We start from the raw sequence: 24,650 nt of genomic DNA on the forward strand, positions 1-24,650 counted from the left end.
GGTCCTAACTACCAATTACCACCTAAGGCTTGACCAGACCTGAAGTCACTGCTGGGTTGCCATGGTGACCCAGCACTGACTGGGGCCACTGTGGGCGCCTTGACCCAGCACTGACTGCCAAGGGGGCTACGGATCAGGCCCGGAGAGAGGGCTGCAGAAAGAGAGGTAGGGTCTGATCCGTAGCCTCTGTAGCAGCTGTTGATCAGAACTTGCCTCTCTTTCTCTCCCGGCCTGGCCAACAGCCATGCCTCCATTTCTCTCCAGGCCTCCACAGGGGCTGCTGATCAGCCCCGCCTTTCTGATCAGGCCCCATTGATAGGCCCAGAGATGCTGACTGGCATAGAAACTGACCAATCAGAACCAAATTGGCTGGCAGAGGAGGGCAGTTGGGAGCAAGATCAGGCCAGCAGGGGAGGGCAGTTAGGGGTGATCAGGCAGGCAGAGGCAGTTAGGGGTGATCAGGCCAGCAGGGGAGAGCAGTTAGGGGTGAGATCAGGCCGGCAGGGGAGGGGCATTGGGGGCGAGATGAGGCCGGCAAGGGAGGGCAATTGGGGGCAACCAGGCTGGCAGAGGAGGGCAGTTGGGAGCAAGATCAGGCCAACTGGGGAGAGCAGTTAGGGGCAAGATCAGGCCAGCAGGGGAGGGCAGTTGGGGGCTCGATCAGGCTGGCAGGGGAGGGCAGTTGGGGGCTCGATCAGGCTGGCAGGGGAGGGCAGTTAGGGGCAATCAGGCAGGCAGGCAGAGGGGTTAGGGGCAATCAGGCAGGCAGGTAGGTGAGTGGTTAGGAGCCAGCGGTCCCAGATTGTGAGAGGGGTGTCCAACTGCCGGTTTAGGCCCAACCCCTAAACCGGCAGTCGGACATCCCCCGAAGGGTCCCTGATTGGAGTGGGTGCAGGCTGGGCTGAGGGAACCCCGCCCCCTCTGTGCACAAATTTCATGCACTGGGCCTCTAGTTTTACATAACAAATCTTGAGTGTTTACCTATGTGTGTTACCTAAAGGGTAATTATTTTCTGCTAAATTATATGAACCAGGACCCCTGAGAAAGGATACTCTAAAGGCTTTAGAGCAAAATAGGTAGGCAAAGTAGGTGGGACAGGAGCAAAGCAGAAATGGGGCCAGGGAAACTGACTTAACTAATGTTTCAGACAGAACAAAAAAGAGGCAGTGAGGAATGGGACAAAGCAGGACAGCAAGAGACATACTGGATCTCAGAGCTGTTCTACAGAAATGTAAAAGGCACACTAGGGAAGAAAACCCCACAACTCACCAGAAAACTGAGTTATGCTTAATTGCAACAGAATGCCAAGAACATCATCCTGCTGCAAAACCCCTACCAGTAAGGTGGCAATCTAATGTATTACTCATCTCTCTGCACCATCTCATTTTACAGTCCTACCAAGTTTTAATATATCACATAGGCCTACCCACTGGGAAACAGGTTAAAAACCAATGAGCTTTTCATAAGTAATTCCACCATAACTGGGCACTGGAAATTTTTTAACTATTTAGTTTGAGGCAAAGTCTAGTAGGAGGGATCTACAATCCACCCTTCTCATTACAGATGAACTGTTTTATCAGCTTGTGTTCAGCATCTCATGGCCCTGCTCAAATTTTCAGTGACCCTCAATTACCCACATGGCAAGGCTCACATGCCTGATCCAGCATTCGAGGCACTCCCACTATTCTACTAATAATATAAAATGATAACAATTGCTGACATCTATGGAGTGCTTACTCCATTATATTTGCTGGCTAAGTGCTTTCTTCATAATGTATCATTTAATGCTCATAACCACCCTGTGTGGTAATTACTATTATCATCTCCATGTTATAGAGGAGAAACTGAGGCACAAGGAAATATCAAAGGACCAGACCAACTTTATCTCCCATTACTACTCAACTTCTAACACAACTGCCCTGTACATATTGCCTGCCATACTCACCTCATTTCTCATTCCCTTTCTTTGAGGTCCCACCTCCTTCATGAAGCCTTCTCTGACCCCAGGTCACAGTGATCTGGACTCATGTAACAACTGGTCTCTGTACCACCTTTAGACAATTCATTATTTTTATTGTGTCTCATCACCCCAAATAGGTTTTAAGCTCTACATGTTACTTCTTTTCAGCCTCCGCAATGCTAACATGTTTTACTAGCGTTCAACATATATTTGATGATGAATTCATTGATTTCTAATAGTATCAGGCATATAAGAAACCCCTAATAAATGATTTTTGACAGTCACCAATGAATAAGGGGAAATAAAACATAAAAAACAAATTCATATTACCTATAAAATGAGTGCAATCCATTTGTTAGCTGTGAGAGACAGTGTGGTAGACTTGGAAATACAACTCACTAACATATCAAAGATAAAAGATTTTCTTTTTGTTCCAACAAACACAGTAACCTCAGCCTCCCAGCAATTATTTTAATATTGTATGTGCTTTTAAAGGCAAAATTCTCTTTTGATTTGTTGTTCTCCCACTGTAGAAGGGGAAAAAACTCTCCCATAACAATCAAAGAGTTAGTGGGGACTTTTAGACTTCAGATATATAACAAATAACTCTCTTTTGTACAAAAAAAAAGGGCACCAAAAGTGAGTCATATATCAAGCAGTTGAACTTGCAACCCCGATAACATACCAAAACACTTCAACGTTTAATTGCTGAGCATGGGGAGGAGGAAGCTAGAGGAATGTGATCAAACTGAGCCAAGAAGATGCATAAAGGTGGGTGTCCCAAGGGTTAGCCAAGAATCTGCAGCAGATTTTTTTAATGAAAAACCACCCTTGAGAGCAGATTCTTCCTTATTTCATATATCATTATATCCCTTAAGAAAAACAGTTCTAAATACCACGGGAAGGTCATGTCCAATATCATAGCTATCTAGTTCACATTAAATTCCTTCACTAATACAAAAAGAAGTTAACAAAAGCAGATGTGTCCACCAACTACTTGAGAAAGAGGGAATGAAAATGAATAGGTTTCTGTGGGAATTGGAATCTCTGTCAAAGGGATCATTTCTTTTCTATGATCTTAAACTTCTCTCCAAAACTTTTCCAGGAATTGAAGAGTTGCAATGGGTGTGTTTTCATTAACAAGAAAGTACAAATTGAGGATATTAATAACCTATGACAGGATTTGTCTTGTTTTAACATGAACACCAAGAATAAAGCAAATTACAAGCTCTGAGTAAGGTGGTCACTGGCCCGAGGCAACCAAGAGAGCTTCTGTAAGAGCTGTGTGAGGCCAACATCCTCCTAGTGAGCGGAAGTACTCAGGCACTGAGACTGTGACTTGTGGAGTGATCCACGTCATTAGCCTCTCTCCAGTAGTCTGAGTTCCTCCGGGCTACTTTCTCAGTCAATAATGGGGATGCTCAAAAAGCACTTCTGGGGAAAAATGACAATTGCAGAAAATGGTGAAGACTATATCTTAACAACAGACCAGATCTGAGGGGAAGGCGTACACTGGGGAAAATGCAAACTTTTATTCCATAAAAAGGGGATGTATAATCTTCACCAGCCCCTTTTTCCCTAGAGCCCATCACCATCAACTTGAATGTTCTTGAAAGCTCTGTGGCAGCTAGCTAGGGAGGTTTAGCTTTCTAAAGCAACCCATATATGAATTACTTTAGCTACATTATTCAATCACATTACAAGTCATGTGGCTGCTTTCTTAAAGGACCTTATAGTAGGCATCTTCTGATTTCCTTTTATCTACTGGATTTTGCTGAATCTCTTCTCTTTTTTCTTCTTTCTTTTCTTTCCACCTTCTCTCATAACTTTATTTTTCCCTTCATTGTCAATGCATTCCCTTATTTCTGACAGTCAAAATGTCCAGGGCCCAACCAGCATGGCTCAGTGGTTGAGCGTCAACCTATGAACCATGTAGTCATTGTTTGATTCCTGGTCAGGGCACATGCCCGGGTTGCTGATTGCTGGCTCAATCCCCAGTGTGGGGCATGCAGGAAGCAGCCGATCAGTGATTCTCTCATCATTGATGCTTCTAACTCTCTCTCTCTCTCCCTTCCTTTCTGAAATCAATAAAATACATAAAAACAATAAAAATAGAATGTCCAGGAAAAGAACTTGGACTTGTTGATAAAGGCACTTTAAAGTGGTTGCAAATCATTTCAAACCTTCCAAAGGATTAATTCTACATAATTTTTCAAATCCAGAAATTTGTACATGAACAAAAACCCTTACATGCACAGCTCACACTAAAAGGCACCAAGTTGCCCTGCTTTAATACATGTCAGCCCCAGAATGATCTACAGGCTAATGTCAAGCCACAGCGCATCAAAAAGGCACAGATGAAATAGGAGAGAATATGCGTGGCTCCTGCAGGCTGTTATTTGCCAATGAGTCATGATGAATACCCAGATCCTTCTGCTGTAGCTTCCTGGTTCGTCTGCTGTGAGTTTACAGAGCTATCAAAGCTTGAATTTTCCAGTAGAAAAGGTTCTCTGCTCTCAACTTGGTGAGCTCTAGCCCTGTGGTGCTCATTGCTAAAGCTACCAAAGCTTCTCACCGGTATGGGCTGAAGGTCTCAGCAGGCAGGGGCCTCCAGATGCATCCAGGGTAAAACTGCCACCAACACCAGGAAAATGACTAGATAATAGCACGCCGGAATTATCTTCCCGTCTGCTTGTGAGACTCATTAATTTTCTTCACTTTAAAGCCATCGGAGTAGAAACAAATACCAGTATATAGAAATTTCCTTTCAGAGTGTCTCATAGATTCTGTCAGCCCTTTATCTCAGTTCTTCTGCCTCTGCTCTTCCCAGCTCTCCTAGAGCTGTGTCAGCCAGTCACCCCACCTTTAGGTTTAGCCTCTCTCCTGGGCCTGAGCCAATCCAGGCCTGAAGCAGGAGGAAGGTGTATGACCCCCACCTTGGAACAGAACACCTCAGGGTACAAGCCCGAGTCCCCTGGTGCACCTTGGTTGATAGGCCTGGACTTCCACTACTCCAAATTCCAGCCTGGCAACTACAAAATGGCTGCCCATGCCCAATCCGCTCCCAGCCCGCTCCATACACTCACGTGCCCTCTACTTATATACAGAGAGGGTACAGTAAACATTGCAAGTTTCAACTAATTTCAACGATGGTGAACTAAATAACAGTTAAAACACAATTACTCTAGGAAAAAAATATCTTGGCAAAATCCCTCAGATGCCTTAACTGAATTGGGCTGAACCTTCCTCTCATGTCCATTCTAGCAGTGATTAATCCTGCAATACAACACTACTGCTATGGCTCAGGAGGTGAAACCAGGAGAATACAGGATATATATTCACCTCCCAGAAATCCAAAATGGGGACTCATAATCCATAATGGAAAATAGCTGGGATAAGTGAAATCCATACCCAGAGACAATTCCCAAATCTCATTATAGGCTTTACTGTTTCAAAATAGTCCCTATTCTATTTTTTTTCTTTTTAAAGCTGTGTAACACATATGACCAAGTTGGTTTATTCTTCTTTTCCTTCCTTTGCCTACTGGTTGGTAGAGGTTTTCAAAAGAAATGTGTTTTTATGGTCTGTGAATTATACCTCACAGAAAAAAAAAAAAACAAGTGTCCAAAATATGAACAGCTGGAGATAAAAAGAGGGCAAGCAAAGAGCCTGTGCTCAGCAGCAGCAGAATAACAATTAGCTGGAGACAAACCGCAGCTGTCCCCTTTAGCCAGGCCACGTGGTCATCAGGTTTCCTCAGACCCTGCACCCTTTCATGAATTTCTGCTTCCTGGCTGGCCCCTGTAAGTGGTGGACTTTGCAACCTTGGAGATAGATAATACACAAGCTAAACAATCGACCTCTGACTGACTGAATTCATCTTCTATTGCTGTTGTAACAAATCACAAACTTAGTGGTTTCAAACAGCACAAATGTATTACCTCACAGTTCTATAGGCTAGAAGTCCGACATGGGTCTCGCTGGGCTCAAATCAAAGTTGTAGCAGAGCCCTGCTCCCTTTCAGAAGTTCTAAGGTAGAATCCTGGCCTCTTCCGGCTTCCAGTGGCTACCCACATTTCTTAGCCCATGGTTCCTTCCTCCATTGTCAAAGCCAGCAACATGGCACCTCTCAACATAGCTTATCTCTTTCCCTAACTCTCCTCTTTAGCCTCCCTCCTCCTAGTATAAGCAGCCTTGTGATTACGTTGCCCCCCTCCCCGAATAATCCAGGATAATCTCCTGATCTGCTGATTAGCAATTTTAATTCCCCTTTGCTAGGTAAAAGAATATTTACAGCAAGCATGTCAAACTCAAAGTATAGTGGGGATACCTTAGATCAGTGATGGCGAAACTATGACATGAGTGTCAGAGGTGACACGTGAACTCATTTTTTTGGTTGATTTTTCTTTGTTAAATGGCATTTAAATATATAAAATAAATATCAAAAATATGTCTTTGTTTTACTATGGTTGCAAATATCAAAAAATTTCTATATGCGACACGGCACCAGAGTTCAGTTAGGGTTTTTCAAAATGCTGACACGCCGAGCTCAAAAGGTTCGCCATCACCGCCTTAGATCAAGCATGTCAAACTCATGGCCCACAGGCCGTATGCAGCCCATAACAAATATTGTTGTGGCCCAGCCATTATAACGGTATGTAAGAAACTTTTTAATAAAATTTCTGGTAACTTAATTTTTACAAAATCCTTTTATACATAATTATTAATAACGAACTACAAAGTTTGCTAATGACTGATTACTATAATTGTGTTGCGTTCATTTCCCTTATGCCCCTTATGCGCAGGCGCACCATTCTCTCCACTAATACTAGCAGCGAATATTTTAGCAGTCGATTGCCATGTCATTAGTCTTGGACTGACTTATTGGTGTGCGCAACAGGAAATATTTCACTTTCACAGAACAAGAAAAACAGGTTTATTTGTGTTACGCTTATTAATTTGTGCAGTTATTCAGTGTCTGGTTAAGTTAATGTTCAAGAAAACATATTAATTTTTTATTAAAATGTTCTGCTATTTTATGTTAACAATAACTCATTTACTTCAGCCCTTTGTCTTCAGCATGTTTCTATCAAAATAAACTTACGTTTCTATGAAAATTAAAGCTTTTTTTTTTTTTTTTTTTGCAGCCCACATAAACTTAAACCTTGTTTAGTTAGCCCATGTTAGTCTTTGAGTTTGACCTGCTTGATGTACAGGTTCCAGGGATTAGAACATGGACATTTTGGGGTGTGGGGATATTATTCTGCCTACCACATCAACCAATCCATATTTCAAAAATTAGGAAAAAACTTTAAAGCATGTACTTTTTATAGGCAACTGTATTTTGATTTATAATATAATGGAGACCTTAAGAAAGTTTTATGTAAATCAAATTATAATTTACAGGCATTAGGTCAATTCACTATTGAAAGGAACCCTGTGGTGAATTGTTTTATAAAGATATTAGAGGCCCGGTGCACAAAATTCATGCATGGGTATGGTCCCTAGGCCTGGCCAGCGATTGAAGCACGAGCGTCTGGCATGGAAGGGTAGGTTCCAGCTGACCTCTGGGCCCTGGGCAGCACCTGGGCTCCCGCTCGCACCCACCTTGGCCTGGCGCCACCTGCTCACCTGCTCCACCATCCTGCTGTGGTCCTGCTCTCATCGGGGCTTATCAGGGCTGGCAGTGCCTCCACTGCCACCCGCTGCCAGTGCTGCATGGCCAACACCAGCCACATTCCACGCCATCCCCTGGTGCTCAGCACACATCATAGCGAGCAATCAAACTCTCAGTCTCCCAGTCGAATGACCACCCAAGGGGACAATTTGCATATTAGGCTCTTACTATATAGGATTAATTCCCTAATGTTTTATTTTATGCTTGAGCATGGACAAAACTTTTAATTTTTTTTGAGAATGTTAAGGGGAAAGGAGTGGAGTCAAAAACTATAAAACTTCTGTAGCCAGTGTGGCTCAATGGTTGAGCATTGACCTATGAATCAGGAGGTCACAGGTTCGATTCCCAGTCAGGGTATATGCCTGGGCTTCAGGCTCAATCCCCAGTGTGGGGCATGCAGGAGGCAGCCGATCAATGATTCTCTCTCATGATTGATGTTCTATTTCTCCCTCTCCCTTCCTCTCTGAAATCAATAAAAATATATTTTAAAAACAAACAAACCATAAAGCTGTCCTGACCAGTTTGGCTCAGTTGGTTGGAGCATCGTCCCACACACCAAAAGGTTCAATCCCCAGGCAGGGTGTGTATGGGAGGCGGCCAATCAATATTTCTCTCTCTCTCTCTCTCTCTCTCTCTCTCTCTCTCTCTCTCTCTCTCTCCTTCCTTCCTTCCCTCCCTCTACCTTCCTCTCTCTTAGATATCAATAAAAGCATATTTTTTAAGAAGCATAGAACCATTTTTCTAATAACCTGCACAGAATTGTAACCTTCACATATGCATTCCTTTATCCAGGTAACTCTTACAGTAGATATAATAAAGACTTGCGACTCACCCACTCAGCCAGTGAGCACCAAGAGTGTGCTGGTTAAGAGCAAAGGCTCAGGCATCAGCCTGTGTAGGTACAAATCCCATCTCTGAAAAGTTGGAGTTGTGTGACCTTGGGTTAATCACTGAATTTATTTGTGCCTCACTTTCCACATCTATAAACTAATAATACAGTACCTCTAACACAGGGCTTCCATGAGGATTAATTGAGATCCAGAATATAAAACACTTAGTATGGTGCCTGGCACATACTCACTAAATGGATTCTCATAATCATGTGCAAAGGCCTGTGATTAGGTGCAGGAGACAAATAAGAAGCATCCTACAACTTATTATTCATTATTTTTAGAGCTTGAAAATGAAAGTGAGAACAGGACTTGACCACTAAATGGAAAGCAGCAAGTGAGATATTAAATCAAGATAAAATTTGAGTCTTTCCTTGGTAGATACCCATGATTTCTGCTTGCAGGCAATGTGCAAGACAGAATGACCTTCAAAACTTAATGGAAGTGTGAATCATCTTCAGCAAACCACATGATCTTATACTGAATATCTGATAGAACGGTTCTATTGGGGTATCAGAGAATAATTTATTTCCCTGCTCAGAATCTCCAAGGAGCTTGTTAGTTTTACCTTTGGATTTTAATGGTTCTTCAGTCTACCAAACAAAGCCAACCTCATGTCTGAGACATTCAAGGCCCTGCACAATGTAATCCCTTTCTCTGTTTCTACCTTGTGTGACAAAGCCCTTACACAGACCCACTATTTTGACCAAACTAGAAAACTCTCTAGTTGTGCTTTAGCTGGTTTGGCTCAGTGGACAGACTGTCAGCCTAGGGACTGAAGGGTCCTGAGTTTGAGTTTGATTCTGGTCAAGGGCTCATGTGAGGGTTGCAGGAGGCAGTCGATCAATGATTCTCTCTAATCATTGATGTTTCTAACTCTCTCTGCCTCTCCCTTCCTCTCTGATATCAATAAAAATATATTTTACACAAAACGAAAAACTCTCTAGTTCTGACAGTACTAATGTACTGCTTTATGTAGTAGTTAATTTGATATGTTTTGTATCTAGCTAGCCTGGAAGTTATCGGAGGCAAGAAACCCCCATCTTACATAACCATGTATTTTCCCTCTACACATTACATTTATTTCCACATAGAAATCTTTGCCAGAAGGTAGGGGGTTTGGGGGGCTGGGTGAAAAAGGTAAAAGTACAAATTGGTAGGTACAAAATAGTTACAGGGATATAAAGTACAGCACAGGAAATCTATTCAATAACATTGTAGTAACTATGTATGGTGCCAGGTGGGTACTGGAAATATTAGGGGAAATACTTTGTAATGTATATGATAGGCTAACCCAGGGGTGGGCAAACTTTTTGACTCGAGGGCCACAATGGGTTCTTAAACTGGACCGGAGGGCCGGAACAAAAGCATGGATGGAGTGTTTGTGTGAACTAATATAAATTCAAAGTAAACATCATTACATAAAAGGGTACGGTCTTTTTTTTTTTTTTTAGTTTTATTCATTTCAAAAGGGCCGGATGCGGCCCGCGGGCCGTAGTTTGCCTACGGCTGGGCTAACCACTATGCTGCACACCTGAAACTAATAGGAAATAATATAAAATGTAAACTGTACCTGAGAAATAAAAATCCTATATAATAAAAGCCTAATATGCAAATTGTCCCCTCGAATGGTCGTTCGTTCAACCGGGAATTCAATCAGGAGACTGGGAGTTCGACCGCTCGCTATGACATGTGCTGACCACCAGGGGATGGCGCAAAACATGGCATGTGTTGGCTACTCACTGTGACCTCTCGCCGGCTACTTGGGGGCGGGGGTGACAGGGACGGAGGTGCGTTGAGAATGTGGTGTGTTCACCCAGCTCACTCTCACTCCCACTGCTACCCTCCCCTGGGATGCCGGGGCTCTCACGTGGGGGATGCCCCTGCGCTCAGGTGCCCGGCACCCACGAGGAGCCCGCCCCACACCCATGCTGCCTCTTCTGGATGAGCCTGGCCGCAGCCACTGGGACTGCAGGGCCCGGTCGGGCTCCCTATGGGTTCATGCAGGAGCCGGTCTGCGAGGCCAGCCAGGAGAGAGCGTGCTGCCCACTGGTTTCTGTGTGGCGCTGCTAGAGGCCCACGCTGTGCCCCCAACCACGGCGTCCAGCCACGCTCACTGCATCTCCGCATGGGGACTCGGGTGCCTTGATTCAGACAGAGGGGGCATGCGGGGGCCAAGGGGCTGAGGTGCTTTCCAGGGTCCAGAGGTCAGCTGGGACCTGCCCTTCCATGCCAGACACTCATGCTTCAATCGCCGGCCAAGCCTAGGGACTGCACCCATGCACAAATGTCATGCACTGGGCCTCTGATAAGTAAATAAAAGAAACAGAAACTTTGATGCCCTTTTGTTTCAAAGCTACTTTCTTTATTCCTCTGAAAGTCTCCTTTTTCCACTTCTTGATTCAGAAGATAATAACTACTTTTCTTTTAAAGTTACACTTCTTAATTCATCCTGAGACTTCAGATTTTTAAAATTGCATACATCTGTGAGAATCTTCTCATTAAAATTTTTTTTGTTAGGGTTCATTGTAAAAAATTTTTTAAAGAAATATTCTTTCTAGACAGGCTACTAATGAGAATATCCTTAAAATAATGAAATACTATAAGTACTTCTTACCTTCATAGTAACTGTGATGGTGCTATTTACATTTGCTTTGTACAACCAGCCTTGTTTTATCACACCACCCTTCTGAGAACACAAAGAAGATGAATCCTGAAAAGAGCAAAAACCATCAGTGAAACAACAGCCAGCCATCTAATCAAATAGTATTTGGGGGGCACGAACTAGGCCCTGCTCCAGTTTCTAATCGAAGCCTAATGGTCCCCTCCCTCCAAGAAGATGCCTGATTAAACTTAAAATGAAAGACTCTGTGCTGTGCACACAGTAGGCACTCAGTATTTACTTAATTGTATGAGCCGTCATCTGGGAAAATCTTCTGCATTATGTCAACAAGCAAAATGCACCTCAAAATGTCACAGACATCCGGGCCATCTGTCCCCTGAGGGATATATCAGGCAGGAGAGTCCAGATGAATCATCACATCACATACCCAGTGCAGGAAAAGCAACTCCACAAGCATGTCCCACAGGTGGTAAAACATTCTATATAATCAAAGCCTAATATGCTAAGTGTCCGACCATTCGTATAACGTGCACTGACCAGCAGGGGGCAGACGCTCCAACCGGTAGGTTAGCTTGCTGCTGGGGTCCAGCCGATCAGGACTGGGTGAGGGCCCTGGAGCCCTCTTGCGGCCCCTCCCTGGCCCCGATCATGCACTGGTGAGGTCCCTCGGCCTGGCCTGCACCCTCTCACAATCCAGGACCCCTCGGGGGATGTCAGAGAGCCAGTTTCGGCCCAATAACCACAAGTCAGGCCAAGGGACCCCACCAGTGCACAAATCTGTACATTAGGCCTCTAGTGTTTATATAAAATCACAGCCCAGTTCACTTGATTTTTCCCCCCAATTCCATTTGTAAATGCAACTTTTTTTAAAATATCTAATTAGTTTGAAAGTTGGCCACAGGTCATTCAAATATAATTCTTCCCCTCATTTTTTCTTAAGGAAATCCTCAATAGAAGGGACCTTGAAGAAACCAGTGCAGTGGCCCCAATCTTTACCTCATCTTTCTCACAGTCCTCATCAATTTCAAATACATGATTGGGAATCTTTTCTGGTCTCATGGATTTGCTGAAAATGCAAGAGAATTGTCTTAAATGCTGAACAGAATAAAAAACATAACATAATAAGAAAGACTTCTTTCTTTCACAAGAAAATGCCAAGACATGAAGAGGAGAAATTTTTTTCTCCTTCCCAAACTCAGATTCTCTCCTCTGACTAAACTTATATTACCTTATATTACCTTTTAATTGTATGAGCCGTCATCTGGGAAAATCTTCTGCATTATGTCAACAAGCAAAATGCACCTCAAAATGTCACAGACAGCCGGGCTATCTGTCCCCTAACCCAGTCCTTTTATATAAGGACTCCCACATGTGCAGCCAGCAGCAAAGATATAACTAAGCCCAGATACTTTATCAGGGAAGGACAGAAATTGTCAAAGAATGTGTACCAGAGCTGTTATTGGTGGCAAAACCTTATCTTTCCCCAGGTCAAAAAGCAACATAGTGTCCTGGCCACTCTGGCCCAGTTGGTTGAGCGTCATCCCATGCACAGAAAGGAATTCAGTTTGATTCCCAGGTTGCAGGTTCCATCACTGGTTGGGGTACATGCGGGAGGCAACCAGTTGATATCTCTCTCTCTCTCTCTCTCTCTCTCTCTCAATATTAATTAAAATATATTTTTTTAAAAAGCAACAGTGTAATTACAACTCTATCATCTGTTTGGTGTATGACCTCCAACAGGTCACCTTAGGACTCAGTTTTCTCCTCTGAGAAAGTGCTTTAAAAACTATAAAAGGATATACAAAGTCTTATTTCTCCAAAACTTTATCTGTATGCTACCCTGTGAGGTTGGCAGTATTATGGATGAGAAAAGGGGGAAAAAATGAGGGCTCAAACGGACTGAGTGACTTGCCCAAGGTCATCCAGCAAGTATATGGTAGAAATAAAATTTGAACATTGACTGTCTGACTCCTGAGCCACTGTACGCATGGTGGTCCTTCAACTCAACTGAAAGAGATACACGTTGTCAAGCGATTATCCGGGGTCATCAAATTGAGCCATATATTTTCTAGCCTTTTCATTGACACCACTGGAAAATACTCAGTATGTTATCCAGAATCAAATAAAGATCATTTTATGGTCAATATAGACAGACCAAAGCCAAAAAGTGAACTCATACATTTTGGAAAGAATTTCAGTGAGCAAAGTGAAGACATATTCAGTTACCCAAAATATTGCATTTACAAAACATGCTGGTTGCTTGAGGTTTTGCTTTACCATAAATTATAACTAAGAAGTTTCACAAGTGGCTAAAAAAAAGATAAAATGCTTAGTAATTCTCCTTCTGAAGGCTTCACTTGAATTCTGTACTTACCATGGCAACATTCGAAAGTCTCCAGAGAAGTCTTCATACTTGTAGTTTACCACATGCCAATCTGTGCTGTAGGTTTTAATACACTGAAAGAAAAGAGAAATCTTTAATTTGATATGTACAAAAAGTATACATATAGCCATTTTTTAAAAAATCAGGTAATGAGCTATAAAACTTAAAAATCACTTGGGAAATTTTGTTACTTGGATCTCCCTTTGGGGATTGACTGTGTTTCTCTAAACCAGTGATGGCGAACCTATGACATGCGTGTCAGAGGTGATAAGCGAACTCATTTTTTTGGTTGATTTTTCTTTGTTAAATGGCATTTAAATATATAAAATAAATATTAAAAATATAAGTCTTTGTTTTACTATGGTTGCAAATATCAAAAAATTTCTATATGTGACACGGCACCAAAGTTAAGTTAGGGTTTTTCAAAATGCTGACACGCCGAGCTCAAAAGGTTTGCCATCACTGCTCTAAACCAACTGGCAGCAATAAATGCCAATTCTTATGCTCTCTTCAACACTGAGTCCAAGTGCAGACAATATTCAAATCCAAAAGAAAAAGACTAAGAACACATGCTACTTGTGAAAGTATTTAAGCTGTAATCTCTGTATCACATCATATAGACTTATGTAGGTTAGTTAAAGTAACAGCAATTTTATTTTCCATTTATAATAAAAGGAAGAATATTTGAAATATACGATGAATGTTCCTCTGTAACCTTTGAGCCTCTTACCTCCTTGACAAACAGACTCTGGGCCCTTTTCTCAGCATCTTCTGGGACAGTGGATTGCACTGTTCTGCGCTGACGACTTATCACCGAGATCTAGAAGACAAGGATCATTCTTGCTGTAAAAACTGGCTTGGCAAATGCAGGGTTTTATTTCTTTTTTTTTTTTTTTAAAGTGCTTGTGAACTCACGGATATGTCTTCCATTGGAAACATAAGCAGGTCTCTGAGGGGGTCACTGTAAATCTGGGTTTTTCTTTGCAAGATAACATTCTCATAGTCCAAGGGCTCAACAACTTTGGTCTTCTCCTTAATAAGAAATAAAGGGGAAAATTAATATGGTCAAACTCATAAGGTAAATTTCTCTCCAGGTGCTAAAGATACATTATTTCACAAGAGAAGAGATTACAGATGATGATAAGCCCTTAAAGGAGACACTTTTCAAGAGATATATCCTCCATAACTAGACACACACAACAAATACATACACATAGACCTCTCTGCTACAGACAAGAGTTCTGGTGAGATGACACTGTACTCTGCTTATCCATGTGCCTTCCAAAATTTATTGAATTTAAAGTAACACAGCCCAGCCAGCATGGCTCAGTGGTTGAGCATCAACCTATGAACCAGGAGGTCACAGTTCGATTCTCGGTCAGGGCACATGCCCAGGTTGCAGGCTCAATCCCCAGTGTGGGGTGTGCAGGAGGCAGCCAATCAATGAGTCTCTCTCATTATTGATGTTTCCATATCTCTCTCCCTTTTCCTTCCTCTCTGAAGTCAATATATTTTAAAAAGTAACACAAAAAGTTGATATTTATTGAATATGCACTATTCACTGAGTAACTGGGGAAGAAAGTATCAATATTCATGTGTCTACTCTGTACCAGGCACACTGTCCAAAGGATGTATCAATTTCTGGCATAGTTGGGGCAAGCACAGGTACAAGAGATGCTTGATCCAATGGTCATGGCATAAAAGGGTGAGGTTCCAAGTAGCAAAGTCAGTGGATCCCTGTTGGACTTCCAGGCGACCTGGGCACTGATAGTAGGGCCCCATCCTGAGGCTAAAGTTACAAGGAGCAGGGTCAGTGACTCTGAGTAATCTAGGATATGATTTATTAATAACAGTGCTAAAAGCATTTACTGAGCCTTTCTATATACAAGGCATCACGCCAAGGCTTTCTCTACATTTTCTCATGTAATACTCAAAACAATGCTATAAAATAGGTTTAATCTTTATCCTCATGTTATAGGTGAGGAAGTCCTGAACTGAATTCAGGTTAAGTAACTTGCCCACCTTCAGAGCTGGAATTCAAACCTGGGTCTATGACAGTGGTCGGCAAACTCATTATTCAACAGAGCCAAATATCAACAGTACAACAATTGAAATTTCTTTTGAGAGCCAAATTTGTTAAAGTTAAACTATATAAGTAGGTACATTGTTATTAACTTAATTAGGGTACGCCTGCGCCGCGTCTTCCGTCGCCCGACTGACCGACACCCCCCATTTCTTCTAACACCACTTCTTCAAAATAGACTCGCCCAGGCCAAAAACCGACTTCTGCGCATGGGCCACGAAGTTTCAATCGCACTGTATGTGCGCGCCTGTGCGAGGTATTTTATGGAAGAGCCACGCTCAAGGGGCCAAAGAACCGCATGTGGCTCCCGAGCCGCAGTTTGCCGACCACTGGTCTATGACTACAAAGGTGCTGTTCTCTCTACCTCAGGCAGCCTTTCCTCCCCTCAGAAATAACAAACCTACTAATGTTCAAGGTATTGATCTTGGAATAGAGTCCCATCACCTACCTTCCTACCATCTTTTCCTTCACTAAACTTCTATAATCTGACATACCATCTATTGATCTCTCTGCCTATCTAAGAACAGGGATTCTCCTTTATAGTTCACTGCCAAAATCCCAGAGCCTAGAACATTCAGTAATTTTTGAATGAACTTTGACATATTCAGATTCAACCAGAGCCTTGTCTCAATACACTATGCTAAACCAACAGGGGTATATTAGTGATTTCTAATAATATTTTACTTAAAGTATTTTTCTTAAAAATTTTATAATAAATTATTGGGATGATCACTTAGTAAGTTATAAAATGTCTAATCATTGGGGTGTATGCCTGAAATGAATACAACACTGCATGTCAACTGCAAAAATTAAAAATGATTTTAAAAATTTATAATAAAAACTATATAAAGAAAACTTGAATTTAAGATATATTAAAACATCATAACAGATGAATTTAAGATTATATTAAAACTTAACATCATGATGGATTATGGGGTTATATTTATATTTGTGTACAAAGTATCTAAGGCAGTTTCCAGTACAAAGTATCAACACAATCCTTTGATAACAGTTTTTAATTGGTTCACAACAGGTCACAGCAATAGCACAGTTACATATCTGAAAGGCATCTCAGAGCTTCCTCTATAAGATTACTTAGAAAGATAAGTATAAACCACTCTAACCAATAAGAATCAGTGTTCAACAAGTCTAAAAGATTCTAACAATAACAGTACAGAGGTTCTTCCACAAATTAAAAAAAGAACTACCATATAATCCAGCAATCCCACTTCTGGGCATATATCCAAAGGAAATAAAATCACTATCTCAAAGAGATATCTACACTCTCATGTTTATTACAATATTGTTCACAATAGCCAAGACATGGAAACAACTCAAGTGTCCCTACAGATGAATGGATAAGAAAATGTGACAAACACACACAATGGAATATTGTTCAATCACAAGAAAAAAGAAAATCCTGCCATTTGTGACAACACTGATAAATCTGGAAGGCATTGTGTTAAGTGAAATAAGCCACACAGAGAAAGACAAATACTGAATGGTAACACTTAATGTGGAATCTTAACAAAGTAAGTAGAGCCCAGTCGGTGTGGCTCAATGGTTGAGCATCCACCTATGAACCAAGAAGTCACTGGTTCGATTCCTGGTCGGGGCACATGCCTGGGTTGTGGACTCAAACCCCAGTGTGGGTCATGCAGGAGGTATCAATGGTTTTCTCTCATCATTGATGTTTCTCTCTCTCTCGCCCTCTCCCTTTCCTTTTGAAATCAATAAAAAATGTATATTTTTTAAAATAAGTAGAATGGTGGTTTCTAGGGGCAGAGAGTTAAAGGAAAATGGGGGAGACGTTGGTCAAAGACTTTCAATGTAAGATGAATAAGTTCTGAGGATCTAATGTACAGCATGGTGATTAGAGTTTACTTGTAAGTTATTGAGAGAGTAGATCTGAAAAAGTTTTCACCACACACACAAAAAATGTTAACTATGTGAAGTGACAGATGTGAATTAAGTTGACTGTGGTAATCATTTCCCAATGTATAGATATATTAAATCACCACATTGTATAATTTAAATATGTACATTTTATTTTTCAATTATACCTTAAAAAAGCTAGGGAAAAATTTCCTAACGAAGGTATACTTCACTTCAAGTCCTAAATTTGGACTTGTAGAACCGTGAGATCAAATCAAGCAGATCACCCCTATCATGTTTGTGAATACTTATGAAAATTGAGTCAAAGTAGAAAAAATCCTATTTGGGGACCTCAGAGATTTTCTAATAGGAAAGTTGGACTCCTTGTCCCTTATGTACCATGTTCGCATGGACCCCAAGAGAAAGGAAACTGTGGCTGCAGCTTCTAGCTCTAACCCTCAAAGTCTGTGATCAATTTCTCAGAGAAATTAAATTAATAAAGCCGCATCTAAGAAGGCAAGCTTTAGGCACTGAAAATAATTTCAAAGTCTTGCCTTTGTGCCAAGCATCCTCCTAATACAGATTGCAAAAAATGGTCCTCAAATTTCAATGTTTAACCTGTTGATTTGCATCTGTTAATCTCTCCATACAATAATTTCACAAGTACCTTCTCCAAGTAACTTTGGAAAAATAAAAAGAAAATGCTCCTTTCAGCACTGCAAGGTAGTTGACAAATTAATATGGAAAAGCATGTGTCAAAATGAATCCTTTTTTAAATATATTTTATTGATTTTTTATAGAGAGGAAGGGAGAGGGATAGAGAGTTAGAAACATCGATGAGAGAGAAACATCGATCAGCTGCCTCCTGCACACCCCCTACTGGGATGTGCCCTCAACCAAGGTGCATGCTCTTGACTGGAATCAAATCTGGGACCCTTCAGTCCGGCTCTATCCACTGAGCCAAACCGGTTAGGGCATGAATCACTTGTTTAAATGCACAGTATATGCCTTCTAAAAATGGAACTCATAGTTCCCCATGTGTTTTGAAAGCCATATATTCATTCACCTTATAGAAAACAAGGTTTCACTTTTTATTGAAAACTGATTAAACTAAGCATCCTGGGTCTTCACTCCTACTTCTTTTGTCAGGGCTAGCTCAATTACAGAAAAAGTTGGGGTGGCTATTCTGGGTCCACAAAGCTTCCCCTAATAAAAGATCTAGGCCTGTGAATCAGACTTCATCTTTTAAAGAAAAGAGGAGGGGCTGAGCCACAACACCCCCACCCCACCCCTGCCTCCAATCCCCATTCTGAACACTAACCCTCTCCCAGGCATTAAAAGTACAATTCAAACTAGAAGTGGAAGAGAGATGCTATAGTAGGAGTCAGTCCCAAAGAATAGCACCCTACATTTCCCTTCCAATTGGATTCTTGTAACTCTGTTGGCATCCAAGATGAGGCACACCTTTGACTTTTCGATTTATGATTTAATGGTGGCTCTGCCTTGCCGTCTACAACATATCCCTTATCTAACCTTATTTATTATTTTATTATTTGACTTATTATTAGGGTTACCCTAAATAAAGCTATCATTCTCTCAGGGTTTTCCTTCCTGCCTGTTTGTGCACAAATTGGCCCTAAAGGTGCTTTTTCACAACAAGGAAACTGTCTGATAATAAACAGTACTTTATAAACACTCAAATAATAGCAAGGTCCCACTGTGCACTACTATACAGTTTTGTAGCAGTTTTAAGTAAAAGGCAAACGTGTTTATACAATCTGGAGAGAAGCAAGCATATGTTTCATACTTCTCTCTTCCTAAATAGTGACAGGAAAACCGTCAACCGAAATTTGGAACCTACTCAGTTTCCACCACGAAAGGGAAAAAACAAAACAAAACAGTTTGCCTTTGAAAGTTCTCATTCACTGATGTCCTAATCTCTCTTGTAATAACTTGCTAGTGATATTACAGGTTGTTGTTGTTTAACTTGAAGATCACTTTGCAGTCTTAAAAAAAACACTTTCATATCATTGTCCAACCACTATGCTGTACACCTAAAACTAATATAAAATAATATTGAAGGTCAACTATAATTGAAAAATAAAAATTTTCAAAAGTGAACCCCACTTTCAATATACATTCTACCTATTTCACACAAAATCCTTTCCACTAGACAAAGAAAATACTATCATTTCAACTTGTACATGAAGAAACTGGCTCAGAGGCTTAAGATCAGCTGTCTACATTTAGTAGCAGAAACAGGATTCAAATGCACGTCTGAATCCTGCTCCTCTTTGCTTCTTTATTTTCTTTATTTTTATTATCTTTATTGTTGAGAGTATTATAGATGCCCCCCTTCTCCCCCTTTCTTCCCTCCCTGGTTCCCACACCACCCCAGGCCTTCACCACCCTATTGTCTGTGTCCATGGATTATGCATATATGCATATAAATTCTTTGGTTAATCTCTTCCCACCCACCCACCCCCTTCTCTCTGAGATTCCTCTTTCTTTTCTTAGCAGTGTTTCCCAAACTTGACTTACGTACAATTGTCAAAAATTTTGGCACATCTTCTGAAATAGCACATCCTATATAATAAAAGTGTGATATGCAAATCGACCGAACAGCAGAACAACTGGTCGGCAGAGGGTGGAGCCGGCAAGCAGGTGTTGCCAGGCCAGCGAGCCAGCGGGCAGAGGGAGGGGATGGCAATTGAGGGGCAGCAGTGACCTCAGTCGGACATCCCCTAAAGGCTCCCGGACTGCGAGAGAGTACAGGCTGGACTGAGGGACCCCCCCCCCCGAATGCACAAATTTTTGTGCACCAGGCTTCTAGTATTTCATATTTTTCTTCAAATCAAATCTCTTCTTTATTAAAATACCTTTATTGAAAGAGTAATCTTATATCATCCTCATACAAGAAAATAAATCAGTATTTTCCAAACCTCTAACAAAATAAAATTTAAAATGTCATCTTTGTACGATGGTTTGGGACACAGTGCACTCTTCCAGGCTTGTTCAGGCCACTAAGGACCAAATCTAAATGGACTTCCTCCTTGTGTAAGCCCTAAAACTGAAGAAATATATGATTCTACAAATGGAGATAATGTTCTGATTTCTAACGTAGAGTGGAAGGACAGACAGTGAAAAAGGAAACTTATCAGTGCAGATTCAGTTACAGTCTGGTTTCTTGGTCCAAGGAGAGGAAACATGGATCCTAACTAATAGTCATTAACAGCATTAAATACTTAGACTTAATGATTTTGTGGTGATTCCTGTGCATCCTGTACAGGATGATTAATCTTTCATTATCTGAACTATATCTGTACAAATATAAAACCCAGCTGGTAATCCTAAAATAAATATGTATGTGCCATGTAGATATTCACTCATCTAAACACACATGCATTTAAAAATACACATGGCCCTAGCTGGTTTGGCTTAATGGACAGAGCATCAGCCTACAGACTGAAGGGTTCTGGGTTCGATTCCAGTCAAGGGCACATGCTCGGGTTGTGGTCTTGATCCCCATTGTGGGGCATGCAGAAGGCAGCCAATCAATGATTCTCTCTCATCATTGATGTTTCTCTCTCTTCCCTCTCCCTTCCTCTCTGAAATCAATAAAAATATATTTAAAAAATACACATGACTAGCAAGCTATCATTAGAAACACAACTATATAATTTCAATTTTATTTAAAAAGCAATAATAATTGCATGACATTTATCAGTCAAGAATGTGAAAAAAGGCTGGGTTACTTCTGCTTAGATATTACACCAAAGGTCACTAGTTTCCTGGGAAATCTTTTACTTTAGAAACAAGTTCTCCTTAAGAATTCTAAGAATGTGTCTTCTGCAAGTCTAAAGTGAACACTCACTGGCTTCACAGAATCCCTCCTATAGCACTGGGAAGGAGACAGAAAGCTTAGCAGTGGGGCACAGGGCCAACTCAAAAATCTCCCTGCACCACCACCATCACCCAATTCACTAAATTAAATTTCAGTGCAAAAAGGAGAACAGCTGGTTTAAGAAAGAGAATTATTTTGCCCAAAAGTTAGCAGCTCATTTTCACAGTATTGCTGTCAGACTACAGTTTCAATGACATCTGAGCCCATTCTCATCCTATCTAATAAAGAGGCAATATGCAAATTTACCATCACTCCAACACACAAGATGGCCACCCCCATGTGGTCAAAGATGGCCGCCACAAGATGGCCTGCAGGGGAGAGCAGTTGGGGGCAACCAGGCCAGCAGGGGAAGGCAGTTGGGGGGTAACAGGCCTGCAGGGGAGGGCAGTTGGGGGCAATCGGGCCTGCAGGGGAGGGCAGTTAGGGGCAATCGGGCCTGCAGGGGAGGGCAGTTGGGGGGACCAGGCCTGCAGGGGAGGGCAGTTGGGGGCAATCGGGCCTGCAGGGGAGGGCAGTTGGGGGGGGGGGACCAGGCTGGCAGGGTAGGAGAGTAAGGGGCAATTGGGCCGGCAGGGGAGCAGTTAGGCGTCAATCAGGCTGACAGAGGAGTGGTTAGGGGGTGATCAGGCTGGCAGGCAGGTGAGCAGTTATGGGCAATCAGGCAGGCAGGCAGGCGAGCGGTTGGGAGCTAGCAGTCCCAGACTGTGAGAGGGCAGTCGGACATCCCTCGAGGGGTCCCAAATTGGAGAGGGTGCAGGCTGAACTGAGGGACACACACACCTCCCCCACGCATGAATTTTGTGCACCGGGCCTCTAGTCCTATATAATAAAAGTCTAAGTGACTGTTAAGGCAGAACAACTGGTCACTATGATGCGCACTGACCACCAGGGGGCAGACACTCAATGCAGGAGCTGCCCCCTGAGCCCCGCTCAGTCAGAAGCAGGGCTCATGGCTGGCGAGTGCAGCGGCAGTGGTGGGAGCCTCTCCCGCCTCTGTAAGCAGTGCTAAGGAGCAGCAAGCTGATCAGTAAGGAGTGAGGGGTCCCAGACTGCCTGGGGAGTGGGCCTAAGCCAGCAGGTGGACATCCCCTGAGAGGTCCCAGACTGCAAGAGGGCACAGGCCAGGCTGAGGGACCCTCCCCACAGTGCACAAATTTCATGCACCAGGCCTCTCGTTGAAAATAACAATCTTATGAAAAAAATAACATACTCAAAAAGAGGGCGTTACTCAATGAGTCTCTTCTTCCCATCCTTTCTCCACCTCCTTCTCTTGGGGATTTCCCTAAACCCTCTGGGAATCCCGCTCCCTTTTCGTTTCAGACATTTGTAGCACAGTTTGGAGTGCTTTCTCAAAAGAGAGTATCTTAAAAATAACACTTCATGCTCAAAATGGCCACTGGGGGCATGCAATTTCCAACAATGCAGAAAAGAGAGTTGGGTGTAAGGGAAATTAATCAAGTCCCTACTATGCTCTAAGCCCTGTGCTGGCACCTGTTAGTGTAGAGATGAAAAAGAACCAGACTCTACCCTTGAAAAACTAACAGTTTAGTGGGGAGAAAAATAAACCCAAGACAGTCTAGTTAATCACTGAAGCTATGGTAACTTATAGCCCCACTTGGCTTCCATGCATCTGTCATACTCTCTCACTGCCACATCTTGTTCCAGCAAAGCAAATGCACAAATGTTTTTGCATGCTCGTGTGTACAAGCCCATCTATCCACATCTATATCAATCAGAAAACGTCCCTGTATGGGTATTTGTGGTCCCTGACCATCTCCGTACAAGAAAATGAATCAGTATTTTCCAAATTGCATGTTGTCTTCTACTTTTGTTGAAAACTCCGTAAGATCAGAACTAAGTAACTGTCAAGAGTGGGAGAATGAGGAGCAGCAAAAGTTGTGCTGTGACTAACAGAAGAGAGGAATGTCACTACGACACACTAGAGATTTCTAGAGGAGGACCCTACACAGCTTGGCAATAAACCATAACTATATGGAATTTTTTTCATAATGTTCAAAATAAACAGCATTTGACTTTGTTATGACCTTTTCTTGTCTAAATCATAAGATTACCTTCACCAGATCATTTCTTTTCCTCTTTCGCAGTAGGAACTCCAAGTACTGAAGATCCTTTGAATTAAAATAACTTGGTGATGATGCTAGGGGAGGGGAAGCCATCTTTTTAATTAGTACAACTCAACTTGGCAAAACAGATGAACATATTTTAATAGATTGTTTATCAGAGCAAATCTTGGCACAAAATCCCACGTACAAATTGACCTTTCTTAAAGCTAACAAGTAAGGGAAAAATCATACTTCATGAGAACCATTGGATTATGCTTAATCCTAATCCACACTCTGACTCGTGTTCTTCCTCTGACAGCCCTTATTGCCTTTATGACCACTGTGGCATTTACTGATATAGAACACAGAACAGCTTTGTGGGTAGTTTGCTTAATAGTCTCCTTAGGAGGACTGTAATCATCTGGAGGGAGGAATAGAGTGCCTTGTACTTTCTCTACCACTTGCTTAAGCATTTTATATCTATTATCTCATTTAATTCTTTCAAAAACCCTGCAAGGGAGATTATTACGCCCATTTTACAGATTAGGAAATTGAGACTCAGGCAGGTCTAGTGTTACACATGAGTGGAGATGGGATTCAAACCTATATCTGATGGACTCCAGAATCAGCGCTCTTAACCATGATACAAACTAAATTTAAAAACATTTCTCCACCCTCGCTCCTACCACTTTTCATTTCCTTGAATGGACTTTGCATTTTAGGGTTTGCTAAAGCTTCCTCAAACTTCCCTATCATTTTAACCGAACTGAAATCTTGCCTTCTCATCTACCTGATGACGCTGAGCATGACTGGCTTAGAGAGTGTGTAATGCAATTGGATAAGGAGTTTTGCATTTGTAAACTGTTACTTTCGATTTAGCATTTGCCATCAATGAATAGGGATTAGCACCTTAGGTCTTTTACTTTGGGGGAAGGGGTGAGCTGACTCAACTTCAAGTGGGTAAGAATCGAATTACCAAAAAAAAAAAGAACCAGTAAGATATTGTCAGGGGACCAGGTCTTAGCAGAGAGCCCTGAGAACTACAAAGCCAGAAGCTTTTGTGGCTCATGAGGGACAACCAGCTGAGTAATACAAAGAGACTGATCTTACATGCATATGCCTTCCAAGCCAAAATGGCAGCACACGATGAGAGGGAAAAGTAATTGCTAACTAAGGCTTTCAGAACTAATTA

General features: G+C 42.0%; 1 protein-coding gene across 2 annotated transcripts in view; it reads right to left on the reverse strand.

Annotated features, from left to right (window-relative positions):
• Window positions 1-24,650, reverse strand: part of DOCK11 (dedicator of cytokinesis 11) — a 187,670-nt gene that overhangs the window by 128,398 nt on the left and 34,622 nt on the right. For both annotated transcript variants that reach the window (XM_036304058.1, XM_036304059.1), the window contains exons 2-6: window positions 14,449-14,565; window positions 14,264-14,353; window positions 13,525-13,607; window positions 12,147-12,216; window positions 11,145-11,240 (exon numbers count right to left, since the gene is read on the reverse strand). In XM_036304058.1, the coding sequence (XP_036159951.1) occupies window positions 11,145-11,240; window positions 12,147-12,216; window positions 13,525-13,607; window positions 14,264-14,353; window positions 14,449-14,565 (456 nt within the window). The remainder of the gene's footprint in view (window positions 1-11,144; window positions 11,241-12,146; window positions 12,217-13,524; window positions 13,608-14,263; window positions 14,354-14,448; window positions 14,566-24,650) is intronic.

The sequence above is a fragment of the Myotis myotis genome, unplaced genomic scaffold (genome assembly GCF_014108235.1).
Source record: "Myotis myotis isolate mMyoMyo1 unplaced genomic scaffold, mMyoMyo1.p scaffold_m19_p_4, whole genome shotgun sequence".
NCBI lineage: Eukaryota > Metazoa > Chordata > Mammalia > Chiroptera > Vespertilionidae > Myotis > Myotis myotis.